Here is a 12,231-nt window from a genome sequence, read left to right on the forward strand (position 1 = left end):
TGTAATTTAATAATTTGAAGATATAAATTTTTGTGGAAAGAGAATATTGTTTTTTTCTAAAAGAAGAATTTGAAGATATTTAAATTTTTTGTGATAAAATTTATATATTATTATTATTGTCTAACTCTAATTCTAAATTCTAAATTTGATTTATGAACCTTTAAAGTACGATACATGTTATTTTGATTTATTTTTTATTTAAAAAATTTATATTGTATCTCGTAATAATATATCACCTGATATACATTATATATTAAATTTAGAAGATTTTAAGAATGTTTGTTCTTCAATACAAACATCATTGAAGCAAATCGGATTCTTCTCTTTGAGCTTTCCTCGCCAGAGAAGAACGGTCATTACTCGCCGGTGGCTTCCGCCGTCTTTCACAGTGGCCGACGGGAAATCAGATACACAAAAAAAACTCCTTTGTTCACCCTTTGTCTAGATCCGGGCCTCCTTTTGCCTAAATCCCACCCCAAGCTTTCCTCCCATTTGGAGTTGAAATTTTTTAATAAAACCGATACGGAAATCAGATCTTAAACATTTTCATTATCAGATCTCAGATCTCTCTTCACTTCCTTTCTTTCTTGAAGTTCTCCTTGTAGCGGTCAACCTTCTGCTGTATTGATTTCTTGTGGAGTAATAATTAGTGGGTGTTGGCCTCTTTTGTTCTTTCGGTGTTATTGGAGCTGCTAGTTGGTGGGTCGGAGTCTTCGACTCCATATTGATGATCGCCTTGTCACTATGCAGATCTTAACGCAACATCTAAGTTTGGGATCTATTTTTTATTAGATTTCAATTCCTACTGTACTTAAGCTTCAAAATCCAACGTTTCACTTCCGGCTCAGAAAAATTTGGTCGCTATTTCGCACTTTGCTTTTTACGCTCAAATTTAGAAATTTAAACTACAAATTGCAGTCTCCAACAGAGGGTGCCAGTCATGCCAGCTCTAGATCCAGGCGTTTCAACAACTTTCTGCCCAAATCTAACTTCTTTGTTTCTCTAAATCTTTGATTAGCATTTCTAATTCCATTTTTGTTGTGCAGAAGTTTTTCATTTGTAGAGTGTTGGTCCTCGACAGGTTTTGAACTCGGTGTCAAAATTTTCTCAAGTTCAGAAGCCAACCCCTCACCATACCGCGTGCACTATTTGTGGATCTCTTCAACTCTCGCGCATCTGTTCAAGATCCGTTAGTTAAATCTCTTTTGAATCTCATATTTTTTATAGTCTGATTTTTTTCTTTTCTTTTGGTTCGAATCTGTTAGGTTTTTTTTCTTATAAAAGAACTTCGTTTTTCGTATAGTTTCACTATTTTTGTTCTGATTCTTTTTCGCCGTGAGAGAAATATTTATTTATTTTAAAAAATCATAATATTTTGAAATTTTATTATGTTTTATTGCTAGGCCGTACTATATCTGTAGGAATAAAGTTATAGATCAAACGGCTGATATAGCTTCCAACTAGGCTTTTTAGTACCCTTCAATTCTCTAGCGTTTTCTAGTGCATCTTCTGTCTTCTTTGGATTCATTTTCCATAGTTTATCATAGTTTCGACTATAGATGATTACTTGAGGTCATGTCATTCTTTTAGAGCTCATGAGACGTATAGGGGGAGGGCTCAATATAGTGGTGACAAGGAGACTAGACTTAGAGTTTGCTCGTTGAATGTAGGCACATTAAATGCTAGGCTACTGGAGCTGACCGACGTACTTAATAATAGGAAATTAGATTTTGCATGTATTCAGGAGATTAGGTGGAAAGGGGCTCGCGCTAGAGAGTGTAATGGGTACAAGTTGTGGTATTCAGGCATAGATAAAGCTAGAAATGGGGTGGGTATCTTGGTATCCTCTAGGCTCAAGGAAAATGTAGTTGAGGTTTGTAGATACCGGGATAGGATCATGATGATTAAGGTTATTATAGAAGAGGATGTGGTGAAAGTCCTTTCAGTGTACACCCCACACGTTGGCCTAGGGGAGGGGGAGAAACATTGCTTCTGGGATCAGTTAGATGATGTACTTAGGAACATTCCGGAGGACCAAAGAGTTTTCATAGGGGGAGACTTCAATGGCCATATAGGTAGTGTAACCGACGGGTTTGACGGTGTTCATGGGGGTTTCGGTTATGGTAGCAGGAACGATGAGGGACGTACGTTGCTTGAATTTGCTACTGCACACAATTTAGTGGTCACTAACTCCTTATTTAATAAGAGAGATGCGAACTTGATTACGTTTCATAGCGGGGGACATTGTACCCAAATCGACTACATCCTGGCTCGAAATCGGGATCGATGGGCCTGCATTGACTGTAAGGTGTACCCTGAAGAGGCATGTGCATCACTACACAAATTGTTGGTTTTGGTGTTCCGCGTACCGCACGAGCGGAGCACTCATAGGAAAGCTAAATTGGGTAAACCTAGGATCCTTTGGAAGAAGTTACATGGAGCGACAGCTGATGACTTTAAGAGTAAGGTTTTGTCTAATACAGGTTTTGGAACTACAATCTCAAATAATGCAGATTTGTTATGGAAAAATATGGCAAATTCCATCAGAGAGATGGGCAAAAACACCCTGGGGTTGTCTACGGGGAAGGCCAATGAACATAAAGAATCATGGTGGTGGAACGACGAAGTCCAAACTAAGGTGAAGACAAAGCAAACTTGCTTCAAGGAGTTTCTACAATGCAATGATGACAAAGAAAGGTCGAGAGCTAAACAAAGATACAAGGAGGCAAAGCGGGAAGCCAAGAAAACGGTGGCTAAAGCAAAGGATAAGGCATACGAGGAAATGTACAAGAGATTAGACACCAAGGAAGGACAAAACGGCATCTTTAGGCTTGCAAAATCTAGGGAGAATAGGAAAAAAGATCTAGGTAGCATTAGGTTTATTAAGGACAACAATGGTGTTCTGCTAGCGAAAGATCATGATATTAAGAGGGTTTGGGTAGTTACTTCTTTGGCTTATTTAATGAGAGTGCCTCTCCCTGTAGAGATGATACCGTTGATGGGTCAGCCGACCATCATACTACGGCCAATGACTGCCCTACAAGTAAGATTGGGTTTGAGGAAGTCAAAATGACTCTTAGAAAGATGGGAAGGGACAAAGCTGTCGGTCCTGATCAAATTCCTATCACTGTGTGGTTGGCCCTAGGAGAAGAGGGAGTTAAGTGGTTGACCAACATCTTTAATATTATTTTAGAAACTGCCAAGATGCCAGAGGAGTGGAGAGAGTCCACGGTGATACCAATCTATAAGAATAAAGGAGATCTCCAACGTTGTGGTAACTACAGAGGTATTAAACTACTCAGTCATACCATGAAGCTATGGGAAAGGGTGATAGAGGCTAGGTTGAGACAAGTTACTAGTGTTTCGAAAAACCAATTTGGATTTATGCCAGGCAGGTCTACCACAGAGGCGATTCATCTACTTCGACGACTCATGGAGAAATATAGGGAAAAGTCTAGAGATCTTCACATGGCGTTCATTGACCTTGAGAATGCTTATGATATCGTTCCCCGAGATACGATTTGGAAGACTTTGGAAACGAGACGGATCCCAACTGCTTATATCCGGGCGATTCGTGATATGTATTGTAGATCTACTACACACGTCAGGACTACAGTTGGCGACACCGAGGCATTCCCGGTGGAAATGGGACTCCACCAGGGGTCGGCTCTTAGTCCTTACATCTTCGCCTTGATTATGGACGACATCTATTGTGCGACACCAGACGGTGTACCATGGTGTATGCTTTTCGCTGACGACATTGTCCTAGTTGCTGAAACAAAATCTGAGTTGAATAATAGACTGACTACCTGGAAGACTGTTTTGGAATAAAAAGGTCTAAGGATCAATATTGAAAAGACAGAGTATTTATGTTCAAACTTCAGTGGGGACCAAAACGATGAAGATGTAGAAATATGCATAGAAGGACACGTTCTCCCCTCAAAGGATTGTTTCAAGTACCTAGGGTCTATGATACATAAATATGGGGGTGTAGATGATGATGTAACACACCGTATAAAGGCGAGATGGCTAAAGTGGAGGGCTGCTACTGGAGTTTTGTGTGACAAGAAGGTGCCTCTAAAACTTAAGGGAAAATTTTATAGAATGGCAATAAAACCAGCGTTGTTGTATGGATCAGAATGTTGGGCAACCAAGAAGGATCATGTAAGGAGGATAGAGGCTGCAGAAAGGAGAATGCTTCGATGGACATGCGGTAGGACTCTGTGGGATATGACAACAAACTCTACTATTAGGATGTCCTTGGGGGTGGTGCCTGTTTCTGAAAAATTGAGGGAGGGGAGACTACGGTGGTTTGGGCATGTCCTTAGGCGACTACAGTCGGATGCGGTCAGGAGGGTAGAGTCGACGGTGCCAGAAGGAGAGGACGACCAAAGCGGAAGTGGGTCACATCTCTAGGGTGTATCATCTCTGTCTTCTTTTAATGCCTTTGTAGTAATTTCCATGAATTCTACTTTTTATACGTTTCTGTTATTGGTATTTATGAAGGCTTAGAACTGGGCTTGCTATCGTGGACTTCTGTGTAATATTCTCTTCACTTTTAAATTTAGTCGGGTCTTACGTTTCTGTCTATATGCAAAGAGTTTTTAGCAGAGATTTATTTGCAGGGATTACTTCCCATTTCAAACGCGCATATAATATTAATGATATTTATGACTGCATATGAATATTGTTCAACTATGTATTTATGTATTTATTTATACATGCTTTGCATTTTATCTATATTTTTAATTTTCTGACTGCCGAAGGTCTTCCACGGAAGCTACTCTCAACCTGGCGTTGGGGGCAGCCTACTACCCTACCTCCCCCTTACCCCATTGCATATGGGAATTGGGTTTTGTTGTTGTTGTTGTTAGAAGATTTTAAGAAAATATATTTAAATTTGAAAAATATAATATATTTTTAAAATTTTAAAATATCATAAAAAGTTTCCAAATATATTTTTAAAAGTATTTTTTTATAATTTTGTTTAAAGTTTTTAGTATAACATATATTATATCATATGTCACATTCTTAAGGTGATTAAATTATTCTATAATAAAAAATAAATTAAAATATAATATATCACAATAAATAATCGGAGATGAAATTAAATTACTTTTTTAAATATTAAAACAATAATGATGTACAACTTCTAGAATAAAAAAATCATTTAACTAATCTATAAATATTACCTCTATTCTAAAAGGATTTTTTATTAAAAAAAGTAGAAATATCAATCACATTGCATTTCATAATTTGGAGGTCTCCTACGGAAGCTGCTCTCAACCTGGTGTTGGGGGCAGCCTACTATCTTACCTCCCCCTTACCCCATACATATGGGAAAAAAGGGACAGCCATTCACATCCTGAATCTAGACATAAAAGGAATCTTGTCCCCAAAATTAAAAACAGTTAAGCCAACCAGGACTCATGCTGATACCCCACTGGCTAATAATTTTGCAAACCCAATTAAAAAAGCTCATTATTTTCTAAACACAAATAAAAACTGACTGGACACCTTCGGGGTTGGTATTCCTTTTTCATTTTAGATAGTAATTTTAGTATAATCAGTATTTAATCTATCGATAGTTTAGTTTAAATTAGATTTTGTTGATGTTTATTATAAGAACGATTATTCTAATTTTATTTCATTCGTAAATACTAAAATTTATTTTTAAATTAAAATTTAAAGTTTGATTTTTTTATTAATCTGGGGTAAGTATATTACAATATCTATTTAAAGATAACTCTTAATCACCCGGTATTGAACACTCACACCCTGACATTCATCGTGCTCAAACTCATGACCTCAAGGAACAATAATATTTTTTTGGGTAAACTACGCCAATGGTAACTGATATTTGGGTAAGTTTTCGTTTTCACCACTAATGTTTTAAAAGTTACAAATAGGTCAGTAACGTTATCGTTTGTGACAAAATGGTCACTGACAGTTAACCGTCGTTAAGAGGCGTGATGAAAAATACAACTGGACCGTTATCTGCTGAGTTGGATCGTTGACCGCCATTTTAACTGGCTCTTCTTCTTATTCTTGAACCCATTCCCCATCTTCTTTTTCTTCACTTTTCTTTTTCTTTCTTTCTTTCACTTTTCTCCTTTTCCTCTTATAATACACGTTGCTACCAAGAGTTATAAAACCCTTCTGCATTCTTTAACATCTCAAGAGTGATAAAACCTTCTGTAACATAGTCTTACATTCACATAATTCACATCCACTCCGGGAGCCCTTGGACATTCAATTTCAGAGCCAGGATCAGAGTCTGGGCACGAACTGCAGTTTCTTAGTAGTGGTAGTCCAAAAGATATAACTGACATTAAAACAGAGATGAGGTATGCTTCATATATCTGCAATAATTTTTTTGGACACCAGTAGTTGGGATGTTGTAGTTGAAGACATTAGATATGCTAATTGAGAACCCCAAGCAGTTTCTACAGTTACAGGAATTCCTCACCTTAACTCGATTCCCTTTCTCGTGCAAATAATTACGTCTCCAGAAAGTTACATATATAGTAAGTTGGTTAAACAAAGCTCCTGGGCTCAATAGAAAGATAAATATTAATAAAAAGATACTTAAAGAAATAAGAAACTAAGATTAAGATAATAAGAATAGATGGGAAACCCAATTCAAAAGATCAACCTAGAAGACCTCCAATGTCCCCAATAAGTGCCATTGGCAATAATTCCTCGAAAGAATAGTCCTCTTGAGCACTATACAGGATGAAAGAAAGAGAATAAAATGTTTTGAAGTGGTAAGCTTAAAGCTAAGCAAAATGTCTGTGGAGTTAATGTACAAGAGCTTGAGGAAGATACTAACTCAGATATATCCCATATGATGAAGCCACCAGAACCAAAATGACCACAGTTTCCACTTTTGCACCATCCCATAGTACCACGCACCACAACAGCCACAATCGCAGAAGTGAAAAAGACACGCCACATTAGTTGACTCCTCCACCTTCAAAGGAAAAGATCCGATACTATGAAGGTTAGAGTTGAATACAGATATATGCATAAGCACAAAACATATAACCATACATATCTATATCTATACTTACGCATGAATGGCAAGGAAAATATAATTGTTTAACTGAAGATACAAATGGAAATAAAAGAAAATTAATTAGAACAGTTAGTCCTAACCTAAACATGCTTATGCATATATTTTAAATAGTAGTTAAGAACATAAATTCTTTACCAAGATGTAACCTCCTCCAATGCAAATAATACACCTCCAACTGGAGCTCTAAAAGCAGCAGCAACTCCAGCTGCACAACCACGGGTCACCTTTTCGAAGCATTTCATAAATAAATATACAAAAATCAGAGGTATATAACCTTTATTGTTAGGAAAAATGATAGACCATAATCAAATATATAAGTTCCAATTAGAGCAAAAACCACTAGGAAACACAACAAAAAAGAGAGTGAAACATATACAGAAACAATTCCAGGGCATTCTCGGGTGGTGTCATATTGGTAATTTATTTGGTTATGGAATTTGTGTAAAGGAGTTCATTGTCTGCATGTAAATGTGTGGGCAGTTATAGTTTTCTGGAAGCGATATGAGGGGTTCTCCAAAGTTGTGGTTTGAACAGGGCAGTAGATGTTCCTAACTATTTGGGTCTCATTACATTTCTGTCTCATTCTAACCGAAGGCTAAATGGGCACTTGAGCTTCTTGTATAAAACTTCCATCTTAAGTGTAGTGATAGCACTTCTAAATTCTGCAACGCTTTGTGCACCCTTACCTGTGTTCTACACAGAGGCAGTTCGATCCAGGCTTCTGAAGTAATAGTAAATGGTTGGCAGGTTTGGTCTTATTTTGTTTCAATTTTCTTTCAGTTACAAGGGTTGGTTATTGGTGTAAGTTAGGGTCGGTGGGTTTTTGGTTAATATCTTGTATCGGATATCTTGTATCAGACTGTGTCTGATTAATTTGTGTTTGTGCTTGTTGCATGGAATGCATATGAGGTGGAGGAAACTGTCCTTGCAGCAGCATAGAGGTAGGCTTCCTTGGCCTATTGGAATTCACAAAATTTATTATCTGCTTCTCATATGAACTCAACTTCTCCTTGAAAGGGGGTGTTATATTCGCTTTGGGAATAGATAAGAAAGCTAAAATGCGCTCCAACATGGTCTTGAATAGTTTTAACTTGTCAAGCTGCTCAGACTTTGGCTGCTGTGGATTAGAATCATGCTAGAAAATAGAACACAGAATTGTCTTAAGCAACCCAAGTAAAATTGCAAACCACTATTCCACCAGATAAGCATACGTGAGACCACTAAACACCGTCTAAAGGAATAGGATTCAAGAAGAGCAACACAAAAGTGGGGTGGGATCAAAAGCTTTAACATAAATTAGTGACTTGCTCTCTAAATTATGTTAACAGATACAGCAGCAGAGTATGATACAGAAGGGTTTTATCACTCATGAGATGTTAAAGAATGCAGAAGGGTTTTATCACTCTTGGTAGCAACGTGTGTGAGAAGAGGAAAAGAATAAAAGTGAAGAAAAGTGAAGAGAAAGAAAGAATAAGAAAAGTGAAGAAAAAGAAGATGGGGAATGGGTTGAAGAAGAAGAAGAGTCAGTCAAAGTGGCGGTCAACGATCTAACTCAACAGATAACAGTCCAGTTGTATTTTTCGTTATGCCTCTTAACGGCTGCTAACGGCCAGTGACCATTTTGTCACAAACGATAACGTTAGTGACCGATTTGTAATTTTTGAAACATTAGTGGTGAAAACGAAAACTTACCCAAATATCAGTGACCATTGGCGTAGTTTACCCTATTTTTTTACTACTGAGATTACTTAATTCATACTTATTTTTTAAAATTAAATAATTAAGGTGAGTTTTTTTTATAAAAAAATACAATTGGATTTTGATGGAACATTATATTTACTAATTTTTTTTATTTTATAATTATAATTATATTATATATTTTTACTATTTTTTTTAGATCAGATTAGGTTTAGTCAAATGTTTTATTACAATTTTAGTGTCAACTCAGAATTAGATTATAGTTTTATTAGGTGGAGTTGAGATCATATGAATATTAAAATCATGATTGAATTAAAATTCTTAAAATTATAATTGAGGCGGCGGTTTGGTCTCATCCGGTCGCCGTCCCTAAATAGTTCCAAAGGTGACGTCTTTAATTATAAGGAATTTCTTTTGACTACAAATAGGGAAAGAGACTCAAAATACAAAATTGCATTGTATTTCTATATATTTCCCAAATCCCAGTCTTTTAAAAGTTCCCAAAAAGTATTAATTTCTCTCCCTCAGATACTTTTTATTAGATTTTTGACTACACAATCACCCTCTTCAAAGAGTGGATGTGGAAAAAAACTAGCTAGGAGAGCAAAAAAAAAAAAAAAGGTAATAATAATAATAATAATAACAACAATAATTATAGGCAGAATTTGGAGTTTGATGGACATTTTTTTATCATCAGGAAGTGGCAATGCAATGGGGCTCCCAGAAGAGAAGGGTCCTCCTTGGTTCTTTGCAGCCTTTTAACAATGGAACAAAGCAATTACCTTTAATCTTCCCTTGTTCATCTTTATTGCCTGTTGAGGGAATCAGCTGCTTCTTGTTCATTGACATGCTCTGATCGGACCTCCTCCAGTAGTACTCATAAGCATTGAGTGATGTAGCTGTGCCTGCTTCGGCTACAGCCTTCGATGCTGGCGGTGGTATCATCCTAGTGACCCTTGGACGTGGTGGCAATGACTGTGCTACTGGTGGTGGTGGGGTTGTTAGTTTAAGCCATGTTGGGTTCCTGTTTGCTAACCATATCGGCTTGTTCATCATAACAGCTAATCTGTGCACGTTGATTGCTCCACTTGACAGTTTAGGAGCCTGCTCAATCTCACAACGCTTATCTCCACCTTTTTCTTCTTCTTCTTCTTCATCATCAATGTCTGCTTCAGTTTCTTCTTCTCCAAAGCTTTCGAACTCTTCTCCTAATTCTTCCATTTCCATTTCTTCTTCTGTATCATTGATTGCACTAGTATTGGCAAAAGTAAGGACAAGGCGACCATCATGGCGTTGAGCAAGGAAGTTTTTCAATGAAGGCATTGGAACAGCTTCAATGATCAATCTACCATTATCACGATAAGTCTTCAAGCGCCTCAATGCTCCTCCATCTTTCGCCGAAAGGGAAGGAATCGGCGGCGGAAATGATGTGTTCGGCGATTTCTTGCCAACATCATAGTCGTATTTCACAATTCTAGGCTTTTCACCATCTAGACAAGGCATAATCGGCGGTGTCACTGTTTCATTCTTTTGGTGTAGCAGTTGTTGATCCTCTTGTTTATCTTCCTCCATCTCGCCAGTTTCTGACGAGAATCCATCGGAGCCGGTCTCGGAACCAAGGCTCTCGGTACAAATCTCGAGGCTTTTCTCGCTCAAACAGCTAGCTGATCGCTTCACAAGAGGGTGAATATAAGGTGGGGAGGACTTCACAGACTCTTCCTCGGCCTTTTGTGATACAATTGAGCTCCATATATTAAACCGGCCTTGATTTTCAACTTCCTTCGTCTTCTTCTGTTCAATCAAAGCCCAGGTGTCGAATTGACTCGGGGATTCGACATCGTCTTCCCCTTCCAGGAACGATGAAGAAACAGGGAATTCCTGGGATGATGGACTCTTCTTCAGGGCAGACATCGTTCCTTGTTGAGTCAGCCATGTCTGGGACGACATATCGGCCGACAACGTCCTTCTAAGCGAAGTAGCTGTTGTCGGCCTGTCGGAATCCGATCCGAGAATGGATACTATGCCCTGCTTCTTGGCATCCACGGCCTCTTCAGTGATGCTTAAAGCTGAAGATAATAGAAAGCTCTTGCAAAGTGGAGCAGACATCATCTCTCCAGTCCAAGTAATTACAGAAATTTATCTGTTGAAAGAGACGAAACAAAACAGCTTAGGAAATAGGTATAGGTAAACAACAAATAACAAGTTACTAAGAAACATACATGCATGTTGCTTATACAGAGAGATAAGGGGAAAATAAATTAGAGATTATTTACCTTTTATTTTATAAGAGCAAAGAGGTAGCATCCAACAGAGGTCTGCAAAAGAGACCTGTGGATGTAAATTAGTGAGTGAAGTTGAATATGAAGAAGAAGAAGAAGACGAAGACGAAGACGATTTGAGTATTGATGTTTGATGATGGAGAAATGCAATGGTGGGGGTATTTGTAGGAGGCTTTGGAATCATGTCCAATGGACCCCACCATCAACACACCCCTCCTCCACTGTTTTTCATTTTTTCCATAAATAAAGGATATAGAGTGTGTTAAAAGTAGTGTTATGCTATATAATAATTATGTTTGTATTATTAATGATTAAAAATATTAAACAAATATCGTTATGTGATCACTTATGATTGAACTAAGTGATGATTAAATGTTATAAAAAAAAATACGTTGTCTAAGCATGATCGACCCGACAAGTTTTGTTAAACCAAAGATCTAAATTATTAACGTCTCCTCAAAGTAGTTCGGACATCGGATCGGATTATAGCGGCCCGAGTCTAATCACCACAGAAGACAACTCCTTCGTTTTCTTTTTAAAATTTAAGTCAAATCATCCTCTTTTTCTTTGGGTAAAAAATATATATTAAATTTACGATAGGAATTAAAAATGAACTATTGGTTACATTTGTCTTAGACATTGAAGTTTGTTTTATGTTATTAATCTCAATTAAAGGAAATTCATAATAAAATGAAGGGTACATTACAATGACAGTCACTGGACATTGAACACGCTTTCATTTCAGTTACTAAAATTTTGAAATGTGCATTGCATACATTAAACTTTTAATTCGATTTTATTACAATCAATAACGTTGGTTGCGGCTAAGAAATACTGACGTGATATATTAAAGTCTTCTTCCAATAAACCTTAATTTTTAAAATTAGCAGCCGTCATAAAAATTAAATTTTCGATGAACAAAACAATTCGATCAAACTCAATCGGTAAAAGGATTCCATTTAATCAGAAGATTAGAATAGTTTGATTCTAAACTGATATAATGATTGACAGTAGATAATCATAAAGTTTTATCTAATTTATAGAAAAAATAAAATATATTAAAGAAGAGGACTATTTACCTGATATATACCCAATAATTATCCTAAAAATAAAACATAAATTAAATTAGCAGATGCCAACTAGTACCAACTGGATGAACAAATTCCAAGTTGACTG

The 12,231-nt window shown here is 37.0% G+C and overlaps 1 protein-coding gene and 1 long non-coding RNA gene across 2 annotated transcripts; both read right to left on the reverse strand.

The window, feature by feature from the left end:
- Window positions 1–6,347: 6,347 nt before the first annotated feature.
- On the reverse strand, window positions 6,348–7,361 carry LOC120142036. The gene is made up of 4 exons (XR_005517814.1): window positions 7,214–7,361; window positions 6,656–6,973; window positions 6,470–6,549; window positions 6,348–6,362 (listed from the first exon to the last, which is right to left on the reverse strand). It is a non-coding gene; the product is annotated as an uncharacterized LOC120142036 (long non-coding RNA).
- Window positions 7,362–9,279: 1,918 nt separating this feature from the next.
- LOC120142035 (protein FAF-like, chloroplastic) lies at window positions 9,280–11,170 on the reverse strand. The gene is made up of 3 exons (XM_039156796.1): window positions 11,050–11,170; window positions 9,466–10,916; window positions 9,280–9,435 (listed from the first exon to the last, which is right to left on the reverse strand). The coding sequence occupies exon 2, from the start codon at window positions 10,883–10,885 to the stop codon at window positions 9,470–9,472; it is 1,416 nt and encodes a 471-aa protein (XP_039012727.1). The 5' UTR covers window positions 10,886–10,916; window positions 11,050–11,170; the 3' UTR covers window positions 9,280–9,435; window positions 9,466–9,469.
- Between the last annotated feature and the right edge of the window lie 1,061 nt (window positions 11,171–12,231).

This window comes from Hibiscus syriacus, unplaced genomic scaffold (genome assembly GCF_006381635.1).
Source record: "Hibiscus syriacus cultivar Baekdansim isolate YM2019G1 unplaced genomic scaffold, ASM638163v2 tig00110819_pilon, whole genome shotgun sequence".
Classification (NCBI taxonomy): Eukaryota; Viridiplantae; Streptophyta; class Magnoliopsida; order Malvales; family Malvaceae; genus Hibiscus; species Hibiscus syriacus.

Bases quoted from the DNA above. Each gene is read 5' to 3' on its own strand.
- LOC120142035 (XM_039156796.1), bottom strand. From the start codon at position 10,885: ATGATGTCTGCTCCACTTTGCAAGAGCTTTCTATTATCTTCAGCTTTA.